At 29.8% G+C, this 15,580-nt stretch overlaps 1 protein-coding gene and 1 non-coding gene across 2 annotated transcripts; one reads left to right on the forward strand and one right to left on the reverse strand.

Annotated features, from left to right (window-relative positions):
* The first annotated feature begins 10,141 nt into the window (after window positions 1-10,141).
* On the forward strand, window positions 10,142-11,711 carry LOC111009989 (expansin-A6). The gene is made up of 3 exons (XM_022283237.2): window positions 10,142-10,345; window positions 10,732-11,050; window positions 11,135-11,711. The coding sequence occupies exons 1-3, from the start codon at window positions 10,201-10,203 to the stop codon at window positions 11,442-11,444; spliced, it is 774 nt and encodes a 257-aa protein (XP_022138929.1). The 5' UTR covers window positions 10,142-10,200; the 3' UTR covers window positions 11,445-11,711.
* Window positions 11,712-14,692: 2,981 nt separating this feature from the next.
* On the reverse strand, window positions 14,693-14,838 carry LOC148209261 (small nucleolar RNA snoR143). Its single transcript, XR_015787509.1, has one exon. It is a non-coding gene; the product is annotated as a small nucleolar RNA snoR143 (small nucleolar RNA).
* Between the last annotated feature and the right edge of the window lie 742 nt (window positions 14,839-15,580).

Genomic DNA, 15,580 nt, shown 5'->3' on the forward strand with positions numbered 1-15,580 from the left:
TTTTGAAAAGTGAAATCGATTGTAAAATACTTTTAAATTCTTTTAATTAAAATTCATTGTGAACCACTAGAACGATTGAGTTTTTATGCTTCATTTTTAGATTAAGAAATTATTAGTAGACGAGCTTAATATTTGAAAATAAATAAGGAACCTTCATTAATCAAACTGGCGTTAAATTACACTTTAGACTAAACCGAACATTTAAACTATCGACAAAAGATTTTCGATCTCAACATTGGAGAGACAAGAATGTGTGGAAGGAGGAAGCAAATCTAAGAATATGATTTCAAACTTTGCTTGTATTAGAAACTTGGAATTATGCTCTTGGTTTTTCGTTCTTTATTTTTTTTTATTTTTTTTGTTGGGTGGGGGTTGCGTAAAGCTTGAGAAAGATATAAAACTAGAGATTCATACATTTTTTGAATCTAAAGATAAAGCAAAAATGATCAAAATAATTTGTCACACTATAGGGATCCACTAAAGTTAAGGCAACTTGAAAATTTAAAGCCTCCATAGAGCAACATTTCTTCAATGCTTCACTATATAATATGGTGGACTAGGGATAGCCATATTATTACACACATGTCACACCATAATTTTCATTATTACTTTTCACTGTCTTTATCACAATTTGTATCTCTAAAGTTTTAAAAATTTGTGTTATTGTTTTGTCCTTGGATTAAAGCCTTACTAGATATATGTTTGTGCTGTTTGAGGGGTTTGATTCTAGGCCATTATACATATTAGAAAGGAAGAGAAGAAGCCAACTTGTATATTATTTTAATTACCATATCCAAATAATCATACTCGAAAACACGATTTTTCCTTTTTAGTTAGTCAGTATAATTGTGTGAGCTGGGAGATTAAACCATCGACCTTATTTTTTAGTGCAGTAAGTGGGGTGAGGTCGGGATTCAAACTCATAACTGTTTGGTTAGAGAAACGTATTAATTATCGTTGAGCTAAGCTCATATTAGTATTAAACAATCGACGACCTTAAAGATAGTATGATCATTATCATTTGAGCTAGGCTCTCGATATTGGTAAAAACATATCAGCATTGAAAAGTAGAATAAGATAAGATAAAAATGGCAGTAAATCACATGTCTAGATTAGGGGATATTTAAAAGGGGGAATAAAATAAATCTTTATCTCATAATCTCTCCAAAAACTCAGGGGGATCATATGTGAGGGAGGTTGCAAGGTTGGTATGAAGTTGTTCAACCATATATTACTGCCTAAGGCTTAATTATTTTTGATGATGTGGCCAAATCTCATCACTTTTTTTCTTTATTATTATTGTAAAGTTATAATATTCATATTTTTTTTCTTCTTCCTCCTCCTCACTCAAACCCATTTCTTAATTCTAAAGTTGCCTGACCCCTTTTCAACTGATCCTAACTATGTTTCATGTCCTAATTGCGGACTTCAAAACCCTAATTTTCTTTTTCATCGTGTTTTGTTTACCTAAATTATTGGTGATAGAAATCAATAGAGTACTTGATCGATCCAATTAAGATTGGCATGATCTTTGTGTGTGTCGTATATCATGACTTGAAATATAGAGACGGGTGATTCCTAAAAAAATCAACAAAAAAGACAAAAAGAAACAACAACACAATATAAAGAAACAGAATGAGGAGGCTTACAACATAATCTTGACAAAAGTAGAACAACAATATTTATGTACTGACTCGTGAGCACCTATCTTTGTGTTAATTACTATTAAAATCTAACCGTTCACTATTTAGAAATATATATATATATATATATATGTTTTTTTCCAAAGTAAAATCGAAACCAAGGCAATTAAGGGAAATAGAACAAAGAGAATGACACAATTCAAATATATTTTTTTTAATATTTAATTTGTCCCAAAATATTATTACAGATTAAAAAATCAACAAATCAACAATATCCATACCCCGTACGTGTCAAAGTGATTAGCATAGTTCAGCAGTAACTTGTATATATCTTTTATTAAGAAGTTATGAGTTCGACTCCATCCCACATGTACTTTAAAATAAAATAAAATAAACGATAGGCGGAATACATAATTTTGTAACAACATATGATATGAAAAAGAGAATTGGAGTCTACTTTTAATAGATAAGGTTTGAAGATGGTTGAATATTCATCCTACCTATAATAAGAAATTAATTTTCTCATAGTGGCATTGGAGAAAGAGAGAAGATAATTTCATTTCTTTCAAGGTAAAAGCATAATCTTAGTTGCTAATTTCTTTATCAAATGTATCATTATCAATTCATTAAATTTGAACCATCCAAACAAGAGAGAACTTGATGTGTGAACACAAAATAGATTTTTGGTAAAGAGGATTATGATCCCCAAAGTGAGTCAAAAGTTTCATTTGGGATAAAAAGCATAAAGCCATAGCAAATATACACAAGCCACAAGATGAATGAATGTGATGTGTATATTAATAGCTAGACCATATGTTATTTAAATAAAATTCCAAATGACTCATCTATAGGAATTTCAAAGTATACTTAAGTTGCTCAACTAATTCAAATCAATTAGTGCAATAATTTGTTAGACAATTAATAATCTTTTTCTTAGCTCAACAAACAACCATGTAAATTAAAGGTGGAGTTTTGAAGTTCTGATTTTTAGTCGAGTATATATGTCTTATCTGTCTTATCTAGTTAGACTAGATTAACAATTCTATCTCGCTATCCATTGCTTTATCATTTTTTTATTGGATAAATATATATGATATCTATATCAAACTAGATTTTAGCTCAATAAATTATATATATATATCATACCAACTCAATATTGTAGAGTCATATGATTGTCACGTGAGATTTAGCCATGGTTCTAAATATTCGTCGATACGTCGACATCTCCATCGATATGTCTATGTTTCCATGGATTCGACATTGACATGAGGGGTAAATCGACATTTTCATCACAATATAAAAAAATCGACAAAATATGGAAATATCAACAAAATGTCACTAATATATACATAATATTTATTAATGATTTTTTAACTTTTTTAGAACATGAAAATGTTTATTTGTTAATTTAAATATTTTTATTTTTTAATTTCTATAACTTTTATTGAAATATCCATCGACGGATATTCCCATGAAATTGAGATTCCACACTTCCATCGACATTCACATTTAAAATTTTGGATTTAGCTAAGATGTACACACAAACTAACTCTTACCCTCATGATTAGTTAAGAAAAAACATTTAGTGAACGGAAGACACATATACTTCATTTATTAAAAATGTAAAACAAATGGTAAGTAGAAATTATTGAATAGGATCGTGTGGTAGTTGTTGCAAAATAAATTTTCTTATATATTATGGCTTTAAATTATATTTGTTTTTTAGTACAGCAACGTTTCTGGAGGTAGGAATTCGAATATGCAACATTTTGATCAATGTTGCACATATTAATCAATTTAATAATATTAAAAAAAATAATACTCACTATTAAATCATTTTCGGAGGAAAAAATAAGCAAATATAATATAATCCAATCCATTGAATCCGTGGTCGTGAGAATGGAAAAAGGGGTCAAACAAACGTACGGCTAATGCACGGCGTAATACGTGGACCGATGAATGCGGGTACCTCTCTCTCTCTCTTCGAGCTTTGAAACTTAAAAACTTTTCCTTTTTCTTTTTTTTTAATATATAAATTTAAATATTATTTTGATCTATCTAGTCTGATTTTGATTTATTTTGATCTTTATACTTTCATTTTAGTTTTTTAGTTTTAATTTTTTGTCTATTTTAGTTCTTTTACTTTCGAAACATCTATTTTGGTCTTGAAAATTGAACATTTTAGTCTATATTTATGAAATTTTAACACCAAATTTATACACAATGGAAATCCTTTCATAAAATTTATTACTATATAACAAGAAATTTAAAGCATGTTTAGTGACATTCCCGTTTCTTGTTTTTTCTTTCTAATTTTTGAGAATCATGAGCATTTAGTAACTATTCATGTTTTTCATTTCTCATTTTTAAGTTTTTGTTTGTTGTTCTAGTTTCCGACTTTTTCCAAACCATTATTTTATTATCTTTTCTTATAAAATGCATAATAAATATTCAAAAATAAATCTACCATAAAAAGAATTGTTAAATTTCGTATAAAAAGTTTACTTTTTTTAATTCAAAACTTTAGAGGAGGTCAAATAAGAAATAGTTCCAAACATATTTATGTTTTTTTAATTTGAAAAAAAACAAAAATAAATAAGAAATAGTTATCAACTACAGTTCCTTTTTCATTTATTGAAAAATTAAAAACATTAGAAGCATTACCAGACGAGTGAGTAAACTAACATGTTAAAATTGTAATACAAAGAATTGTGATAAAAATAAAAATGAAAGAATTAAAATAATCTATTTTTTTAATTACATACATTAAAATTAACAAATATTAAAAATACATAAATTAAAATAAATATTTTTAAAATACAGTTATTAAAATAAAGTAAAAGTCGAAAATTGAAGAAACAAAATAATATTTAAACTTTTTTAGGAAAATATTTAAAACCATATGGACAAAAAGAAAGTCTTGTTTGCGCCGTCTTGGTAAATTCAAAAATTGTGGCGTCGGCCACTCTCTCATTCCTACTTTTTCCGTAATGGAATTTCTATACTTTAATACAATATTGTGAAAATAAATATTTTTCCTTTTTTATCATATGAGAAAGACAATTCTAAATTATATTCTCTTTCTACAATTTATTTGTATTAACTTAGTTTAGACACAATTATACTTTTTAGTTTCTCAAGTTCATTCACCCAAAAGAAAAAGAAATTTCCTATTTTTCTAATTTAAGCGTAGTAAGGAGTTGATCTCAACTCAATATGGATCAATAATTACAAATTTCTACTCATTTCAAAGAGTTATTTATCTACCCTCATAATAATCGTATAATATATTAAAGAGAAGAAAAAATTCTTTTTAAGTTCCAATAGTAGTCTTTATTTCGATCCTAAAAATGCAATTGAGTTAGTTTAGTTTGAAAATTTCACATATTTAGTTTTATTGGTTAAACTTTAGTTATGTTATTGATGAAGAATCGAGTATCCACGTGGTTGAATTTCTTGGTCCCACATGATATTGGCAGCAGATCAATCTCGTCACAATAAGATCGTCGAGTTTCGAATGATATCTAGTCTCATCGGTGTCGAAGTCTGTTGCTACGAGACAATCATGTTCGAGGACAATCTCATCTCATTAGTAATGTCGACAAACTGGATTTTGGCATCAGGTTAGTTTTATTATTATTCTTATTTCATTTTACATTTTAAACAAGACTGTTGAAATCTTAGTCAACCTTTAAAACTATATAGGAAATAGAAAAACCAATTTTTTCAAAAAAAGTCGATTTTGAATTTTTGACTAAGATTTTAATTTCTTTCCTTTAGAAAAATTAGATTCAAGGAAAAGAATTGTATTAGTAGTTAATACACTAGCTTTAGATAAATAATATAAAGTATAATTGTTAACTTTTTTTCTTACATAAAATATAGTTGTAATCGAGTCAGAGTATTAGATAACTAAGACTCCGTTTGATAACTATTTTAGCTTTTGGTTTTTCTTGTTTTTAGTTTTTGGTTTTCTGTTTTTAAAAAAAAACAAACAAAACATGTTTGGTAACCATTTTTAGTTTTGTGTTTTAAAAAAGTTAGAAAATTGAAAATACATAATAGAGAGAGAAAATTTTATGTAGAGTAGAGATGGTGTGAGTGCGAGTGAGGATGCTCTCCCTCATTCTCGGGCTCGTGAAAATTTTAGTCTCCGTCTCCACCTCGTTCTTAGTTCCGAGATGTCCTCGAGAAAAATTATCGGTTTTATAAATGTTTTTAATTATTTTTAGAATTTAAATATAAAAAATGTGTAATATATATATTGATTATTTAAAAAATGGAATTGGAGACGGGGTCGAGACGTGCATTTTCTATTCTTGGGACCCGATTCTACGGAAATTTTTGTCTTCCCCTAATATAGAGACATGAAAATAGAGATGTAAATAAACTTTTGGAAGATAAATTTTAGAGATATAAATAAAAATATTTAGAAAAAATAGTTAAAGAAAAGTTAAAGACAAAAAGAGAAAAATTTTGGAGAAAAAATAAAGTCGAGAGGAAAAAATATGTTAAAGAAAAAAAAAAGAAATTATAAAGAAAGAGAAAAATTATAGTGGAAACAAATTTAGAGATAAAAACAATATTCAAAATATAATTTTTGTATAAAATAAATAAATACAAAGATAAATAAAAGTTAAAATTGAACGAGAAAATAAAATATAATTTTTAGAAGAAAAAATAGATTACGAAGAGACATAAAAGTTATAAAATATGAAATTTTCGAAAGAAAAAAGTTATGAAAAATATTAAATTTTTGGAGAGAGAAATGAAACTAAGCTGTTAGAGAAAAAACAAAAAATACAGAAAATTTTGGAGAGACAAATAACCATAAATATTCAAAAATATGAAAATTTTAGATTGATAAAAATAAAGTTTGGAGAGAGAAATTTAGAAATAAAAAAATTTTAGAATGAAAAATAAATTTTTTATAGATAAATATGAGAAAGAAAAAAAAAGTTGAATATTAAGAGAAGAAATGAGATTTTGAAAAACAAAAACGTGTTTTTGAAAACTACTTTTTTTTTTACATAGAATTTCAAAATGGTTTTTGAAAAATAAAAAACAGAAAACAAAAAATTGAATTGATTATCAAACAACCCTGTTTTTTTAAAACTAAAAACTAAAAATGAAAAATGAAAAATGAAATGGTTATCAAATGGACCCTAAATGATGGTTCACATTTTGAAAACCTTATTTAGATATAATAATTACAATAAAACATTAAATTGTAAATTTCAAACACATTCTCATAATTATTATTAGAAATTAACAAAAAAAAATACATGATTTATCCAAGCGAGCCTAATTTAGTAATAATTGACATATATCTTCAATGAAGAGATCGTGAGTTTGTTCTCTACCTTACATGTTGTACTCTAGAAAAGAAAAAAACATGATTTGTCAGGTCATGTCTTACAAAATGAGACAAAGACAATAAATAACAATAAAAAGAACTACCATGTAGTATTGTATTTTTATGAAATTAAAAGATCTTCTTATGAAAAAAAATTTAAAGGATAGGATATATTTTTCTTTTCTTCCTTTTTTTTTAAGTTCACTCAATGCAGATATCAGTAGCATAATATAACAAATATGTCTTTTTCACTCGACTATACTTAAATTTACATGCATCAAATAGTAATTTATATTTTATGTATCTAATTATGTTCAAATTGACTATGATTAAGGTGTATATATATATGTGTGTATTTGAGTCCAACAATTGTAATGTAGGAGATTGGACCAAACTTTTGGGATCAACAATAGTTGTCTTATTCGCAATTATATTTGGAATTGGCAGATTTAGCTAACTTAAAATTATCTTACATCCGTGTAGTGTTCGCGATTATATTTGGAATTGGAACACTACACAGATGTAAGGTAATTTTATTTGCAGGTTGCCAACTAGACCCACATCAAAGTCCATGTCAAGTCGCCTGCTAGCCGTGTCACGCTAGCTACAGTTCAATAAAAACTTAAGTTAGTATTTAGTCCGAGTTGGTGTCAGGTCGAGCTTATGTAAATACAAGAGATTGCATATGTTTAAGAATAGTCTGCATCTGCCAATAGTCAAAAGATCTTCTACGGGCGGAATTCCATCTCCTGTTAGCAGATTTCTTGTCAGTCATAATCTTTTATAGATCGGAGCCACGTAGAACCCTACTTCTGGATACAATTGGCCCTTCCTCCTCATCCTCGACGTATTTGAGCTAAGATTCGAACATATGTGCTTCAACGAGGGAATACCACGTATCTACACGTGATTCTGCCCCTTAACAATACCTATTATAATACATTGCATTATTGGCAAGGTAATATTCGAAAAAAGAAACAATAATAAACAAATAACACTATAAGGTCGATGAATTTAGAACTCTCTGATTTACATCCAACGGCTCCAAATAAATCACGAGATAATCCCAACCCATGGTTGTTCCCGCAGTGGATTATTTCTCTACCATTGGATACCAAATGGAGAATAACAGGACTTGTGAACCAAGCAAAACCGGTTTCATATTTACACGGTTTTGTTATGAGTTATGGCCCACTTCCATTCCACCTATACCCCTTGCCTTTTCTCCAAAACCCCAGAAGTTAAACAGACCCCAAGGGTATTATCGTCAATTCGAAAATAGAAAATGACAAAACTCAATATTAATACAATTATTAGCTCTTCTCGATCGAATAAGAGTACCCCATCGTCGAAGGAAGTAACAGTTTCCAAGCTAAATTATAATTTTATTTCTTACATTAAATATCTTTTTACTTTTGAATAATGAAAAATAAATTAAAATTACAAAGTTAGTCATTAGACTTGGAATATTCTCTGTTTATAGTTATTCAGCTTTTAAAAGTTTAAATTGATGATAAATATTAGATAAATTGGGAGTGAATTGATATAATATCGACAAACTAATAGACATATCACATCAACAAGTACTAATGGTGTCAAACTTGAACATAAATGGGTTAATACGATAATAATCTCCTTTAAATGTCATAGGTTAAAATCTCTATTTTCTTATATGAATTGTAATATCTTAGTTACTCAAAAAAAAAAAAATTGTAATATCCTCATAATAGAAATTTAAATTTGGTTAAGAGATTAATGATTTTCTCTAAAAGTTAAAGGTTCGAATCTTCGTACCTCAGTTGTTTGAACTAAAACTATACATAATAATTAAATTATATTTAATATAAATATAATGTTCATAGTTACATCATTTATTCGTCCAAAATTATACAAACACTTCTTTGCAGTCTTAAACAAACTTGTAACTTTTGATATGATGGACACTGATATGAACTTTAGAAAAAATACCAAGATTTGTTTGTTTTTATTAGGTCAAATAGTAAACTTTTGAGAGTTGTATATATATTTAGTCCAAGATATACATTTTTTTAGTTAAAAAAATGGTGAGTATTATATTTTTTTTATTACAACAACTCCAACTTATCACTAATCTATCAACCAATTTAGCCAAATCTAAGTCAAATGAGTATGTTATATCATAATTTTGTTAATGATATTAACTAAAGAAACTAAAAAAATTTAAACATAAAACAATATATAATTAAAATTTAAAAACTCAGGGAGCAAATGAGCATGTAATACTCAAAATTTATAATCTTAACTTTCTTTTCATTTGGATATTATCCATAATTTTGACTTTAATTTATTTAGTCTCTGTACTTTTTGATCTTTATATTTCTAACTTTTTCGCATATACTTTCGAAATATTTGTTTTGTTCTCTACGTTTTAAAAAAGTGACAATTTTCATCATTTCATTTTCATCTCATATCTTTCTATTAAAATTTCAACATGACATGTACTCACTAAATTTATTAAAATATAGCTATATATTTCTTTAAAGAGTTTTTATTGCGAATAAAATTTGTGTTTAAATACCAAGTCAAATATGGTTAAGTCAGAATTAGCATATATCTTCAATCAATAATTAAATTTTACCTATAGATACCAAAATTATCACTTTTTAAAAGTAAAAGTGACCGGTTTTTTTTTAAGTAGAAAAGTTGAAAGTATAGAAACTGAAATTGACTCTTTACAAAAAGTATGTAGATCAAAAATGAACTAAAACCTATTTTTCTAATTTTTTTTTAAGGAAAAACCATTTCAAATTATGAATTAGAAATAACGGATATATAATCCAACTTTAAAATAAAAAAAAGAAAGAAAATTGAAAATTATAGAAAGAAAATTAATTTGAGAGATTTTGTTTGATTGGGTAGATTTTGAAGAATCCGCAATTATGAGAAATATTTAAAAGGAAAACTGTAACGAAAAATGCTGGCCAGGCCGCTTAATTAGAAAACAGAAATAGGAGAATTTAATTAATTAAAGTAAATGTAGGGAGTAATCTCAGCGCTGAGACCGAACACCATTAATCAAGGGTCATTATTTCGTCTCCTCCAAATCACTTTTCTGACGTTTCTTTTTCCCTCTGTTTCCCTCCATAAATACCACCCCAATTCTCCCCTCTTCTTCTCACAATCTTCCCAATTCACACTCAAATTCCTTCCTTAACCCTAAAAATGGCCGCCATTACGGTTACTCTCCTCTCCATTCTCCTCTCAATGCTTGCTGTCGACGCTAGAATCCCCGGAGTTTACTCCGGCGGCCAGTGGCAGAGTGCTCACGCTACTTTCTACGGCGGAAGCGACGCCTCCGGAACCATGGGTACGCTCTCATTGATTTCTCCACAGTTGGATTTTTCAATCGAATGCTGTGTTTTCTCGAGCTTTCTCTATCGGAAGCCTTGTTATGAATGATTGTTTGAATCGATTGAGAGAGCATTGTGTGTATTTGGTCCAAATGTTGTGTTTACTTTTTCTTGAACTTTCTCTCTGGAAAACCTAGTTGTGAATGAGATCATTTCATTTGAATTGATCGACAGAGAATTGTGTATTTGTTTCAAATGTTGTGTTTGCTTTTCCTCGAACTGTCTCTCTCTCTGGAAAACCCAGTTACGAATGAACATTTGAATTGATCGAGAGAGAATTGTGTATATTTAGTTCAATTGAATAGATTTGAGAAGGAATTGAGCGTTTGTTTGATTGATTCAGGAGGTGCTTGCGGTTACGGAAACTTGTACAGCCAAGGGTACGGCGTGAACACGGCGGCGCTGAGCACCGCGTTGTTCAACAACGGTCTAAGCTGCGGAGCTTGCTTCGAGCTGAAGTGCGATAACGATCCGCAGTGGTGCCATCCCGGGAATCCATCAATCTTCATCACCGCCACCAACTTCTGCCCTCCGAACTACGCTATTCCGAGTGACAATGGCGGCTGGTGCAACCCTCCCCGCCCTCACTTCGACCTCGCCATGCCTATGTTCCTCAAGATCGCCGAGTACAGAGCCGGAATCGTCCCCGTCTCTTACCGCAGGTAAAAAACCTCTCTCTCTTTCTCAGCACACAACGGCGTCGTTTCACCACCGTTGATCTGAAACCGTTTGATTTTCCTGTACAGGGTGCCCTGCCGGAAACAGGGGGGAATCAGATTCACAATCAACGGCTTCCGGTACTTCAATTTGGTTCTGATCACGAACGTGGCCGGCGCCGGGGACATCGTGAAGGTGAGCGTGAAAGGCAGCAACACAGAATGGATGAGCATGAGCCGAAACTGGGGCCAAAACTGGCAATCGAACGCGGTTCTGGTTGGTCAGTCACTGTCGTTCAGAGTGACAGCCAGTGACCGGCGCAGCTCCACTTCGTGGAACATCGTCCCCTCCAATTGGCAGTTCGGCCAGACATTCTCCGGCAAGAACTTCAGGGTCTAGTTTTCAAACTTAATTAATTTGGTCCCTCCCGCTCGTTTTTCTTTTTGTTTGTTTCCTTTTCCTTTAATTGTGGAAAAAGGGATTTTGTTAGAGGGTGGAGTAGGAACTTTTTGACCTTGGGAAAAAGTTGGTGTTTTGTTTTGGTTTTTGAAGGAATGGGAGTGTTAGTTTTATTTGTAGTGATGAGAAATGGCTGAAAGTGGCTGCTACTCGGTATAGCCCGCAGCTGTGCTTATTATCATCAATATATATGATTTTACACAGTAATTATTTTTGCCCCTTGTTCCCTCCTTTTTTTACTGTTTTAAAATACATTTACTTCTCAACCTTAAATGTAATAATGATTATGTTTGATATAATGGGATGCTTATGTGGCTCATCATGTGTATAAATTTAAAGATTAGCCGTATGGATTCAACTTTAAGCCATTTATCTCTAACCAATAGATCATGAGTTCAAATTTCACACCCACATGTTATATAAAAAAAACTTGAGCATTTGTTCAAATTTAGATGGAATCGATCTTGAAAAGTATCAGATTTTTTAATTACCTATGCATACAAATCTATGCCCCAAAACTTGGTGGGGTGTTTGGTAATTTCTGTCAATTGATCTCTCGGATTTCGACGTCCCTAAGAGCAATTTGAGCAACACTCTTCTCATATTTCTCGGTAGTCTCGAGGAAAAAGGCTTTATAAAAATTGTTGCAAAACAAACTATGTTGAATTCAAAATCAATGAAAATGAGAATATTTTCGATACATAATATAGACAGAATTGTAAAAAAAGATCATTTTTAAAAAATTTAGGGTTTAGTTTTAATTTGGATGTTACAATTTTATCATATAGTTTAGGGGTTTGATTTTTACTATTAAAAGTTTGAGAGTTTAATTTTTTTCATTTATAAAAGTTTGAGAGTTTAATTTTGAAAAAAATTTACCAGTAAGATCTGGAAAAATAAAAAGGATAAAACTAAAAAACATTCTAAAATTATAATTAAAATTTTGTGTTATATTTGAAAATTTTAAAATACATCAAAGTTTCTGCACCTATTATAATTTCCCTTTTTTTATATATACTTTCGAGAAAATTTTGTAAGTAAAAGTTTTTTTTTCTTTTATCTTTTCTCAATTTAATAAGTATATCACAACTTTCAATTTGATCCATCACCTCCCATAAATTATAGGAAAATTATAGGAGTAGCTCCATATTAAACCTCATTAAGTATCTTATATTTTCAATGCAAAATCTTTAATAAATAAAACCATGTTTTCTTTTTTTTATCAAAATCTTTTTTTGTATAGCATGTTCGATGGAGGTTCAAGCACCAAAATCTTTTCATGCTTATCATTATGATTTTCAAGTTTTATAGAATTTAAAATAAAATAAATTATTATTATTATTATTTTAAGTAGAAAAAATTTAGATTAGTCTTAAAGATTAAATTGTAATAGTCTTATAGTTCAAGTGTAGTTGGTTCACTTTATAATATTTTAGGATTTAATTATAACAATTCATGAGTTTAGGAGGTAATTCATCCAATAGAAAGTTTGAAGATGTGATTGTTTTTTTTAAAACAGCATGAGGGTGGGTTTTGCAATTTTTTTATTTAGAAAATCTCTTTATTAGATGATTACCTCAACTCTAATTCAATATTTAAAAACAATTAGATAAATTATTACTTCCTTAAATATTTATATTTGTTTTAACAAATCTAAATAAAATTATTAATACAATATCATGATACATACTTAAGAAATAATCATACTTGAAGTTTAAATTATATTTTAAAGAGAAATTACACAGTTTTTGCAAAAAGTTGATGTTTTAAAAAATTTTACGTCATTCCATTTTGTTTTTCAAATATATATTAACTGTTATTTTTTTCAGTGTCTTTTATACTACAACTGAATTCCAGTTTGATTTTAATTGAGCTTCTTTTATAAAATTTCAAATTACCTGCTACATTTAAAAATACGTCTGAAATTACCTTACCTAGGAAAAAGAAGACAAAATGATATTAATGGCAAGTATTTTTCTTACCGCCCATCTGAGAATCATACATTGAATCCCCACCCTACTTAAAAAAGAAAAATTTAAGAGTTGAATGTACGAAATAATATTGGAAGTGGTGTTCCTCGAATTTCTGCTTCTAATTAATTGCAAAAGTTTTGAGTGCTACAGATTCTTCTTCCAAAATCAAATGAATTGTTCAGATTCAAGGTTAAATCAAATGGGTGCTAATTTATCAAATAGACCCAATTTCTTAAAAATTTAGAAATAAATTTACTTATTTTCAGGGTAAATTACAAAAACCACCCTGAAGTATGATTGTTGTTACAGTTGTATCCTTAAACTTTCAAATGTAGAAATTAAACCTTCAAACTTCATAAATAAAAAAAATTAGACCCCTAACTTTTCAAGTGTAAAAATTAAACCCTACCCTACAATTTGAAGAAAAAAAAAATGAAAGTCTCTTATTCACATCTGTTCTCCACAACATCTCACAGAATGCTCAACCACTGCCACCACCAAGCCCAAGAGGCATTTTAAGTTCTAGGTTTATTAGATGATGACCTCAACTTTTTTAGTTTTCTAACTGATTTTGGATTCTGGCCTTTTTTAGGCATTTTAAGTTCTAGGTTTGTTGGACATTTCACCGTTGTAACTAAATTTTCTAATCTTGGACTCTTTGACTCCCTAAGAAATCGTTGCTAGTGTCCGAAATTTCAACTTACATTTTTCTATTGAAAGTTTAGGGTCTAGTTTTTTCTCTTTATGAATTTTGAGAGTTTAGATATTGCAATTGAAAATTTAATGGTTAAATTAACAACTATGGTGGTTTTTGTAATTTACCCTCATTTTTAATATGAAAAATTTTAAGGTCTAATTTAGAGAAAATATGATGATAGAGCGACACTCTGCTGTCTAAATGGTCATTGAGCTCATTTAATCGAACTAACAAAATACTTGCAATAACAATTAATATGATCACATCTAGAACCATTTAGAATCAAATAAACTAAATCACAATTTATAATTATTTTACTTGTGAAACTTATCCGAAGACAAAATAAATACCAACCTCAAATCTTTTAGAACAAAAATCATTAAAAAAGCATATTTATATGTACATTCAATCAAAGCTGATGGAAATCCCACTTTGATGGATTAAAAAATCAAACTCACTTTTATAGGAGAAAAAAAAAGATGAAAGGAAAATCAAATGAAAGAGGGGAAAAAGAAGAAAAATATGAGATGGAATCAGTAGACAAAATGGGATTAAAGAACCCATCATCTGTGGATACCATCCCTACGGTTGTCTGGCCGCTGCCCGATCGCCCAAACCCCTTGTTTCCCGGAAAATTTTGAATTTCCCGAGAGAAAAAGAGATAGAACAATCAGGCTTTCTGTATAGCATTCATTTTTCTATGAGAAAACCCACAATAAAAAGCTGTTTCCTCACATCAAACGCAACGAATGCCAGAAAATTTAAAGTATCATTCAGAAACAAGAGAACCTAGTGAGGCTTAGGGCTCATATCAAGTGTATAGAATATTTCGAAGAACCCGTCACTGTGAGAGAAAACCCTAATCCAAAAAATCGCAAGAAAATTGAAGCGAAAGAAGAAGGAAGAAGTTCGAAGATACCAATGCCGTCCTTGCGATTGGAAGGCGGCGGCACCTTGCAACGATCTTCTCCCCCATCGATCGTTTACATTTCACTCGAGAAAGTGGATCGGGGTTTTCGATTGGAACCCCACTCGAGCCTCTCTCTTTGTAATCATAGCCCACGCCTGAGAAAGATGAACTCAAACGATCAGGGCAAGCAGTTTAAAGGAAATAGCGATTACGAGTGAGGAGGAATGTGATGAAGAATGAGAAATTTTTGTTTCTGTTAATTTTGTGATTCGAAATGGCGGTGATGGCTTTGAAGAAGCGGCGAAACTCAGCTTAAATAGGCTACAAATTCAAGTGCTAGGGTTTCCTCTCCCGAATCTTGATTTAGAGATGACGACATGTCGAACTACTTTGATTGGACTCGATCAAATTTTAATTTAAGGGACGGCCGGACGACAGGTCGTTCAGCAAGGGCATCAATACTTCTAGTTTTAATGGTTATTTATTCCGAATATTT

This window comes from Momordica charantia (genome assembly GCF_013281855.1).
Source record: "Momordica charantia cultivar OHB3-1 chromosome 9 unlocalized genomic scaffold, Mcharantia_2.0 BLBB01000009.1, whole genome shotgun sequence".
NCBI lineage: Eukaryota > Viridiplantae > Streptophyta > Magnoliopsida > Cucurbitales > Cucurbitaceae > Momordica > Momordica charantia.

Bases quoted from the DNA above. Each gene is read 5' to 3' on its own strand.
- LOC111009989 (XM_022283237.2), top strand. From the start codon at position 10,201: ATGGCCGCCATTACGGTTACTCTCCTCTCCATTCTCCTCTCAATGCTT. The intron at 10,346-10,731 runs GTACGCTCTCAT...TGATTGATTCAG, and splicing joins CGACGCCTCCGGAACCATGG to GAGGTGCTTGCGGTTACGGA. The intron at 11,051-11,134 runs GTAAAAAACCTC...TTTCCTGTACAG, and splicing joins GTCCCCGTCTCTTACCGCAG to GGTGCCCTGCCGGAAACAGG.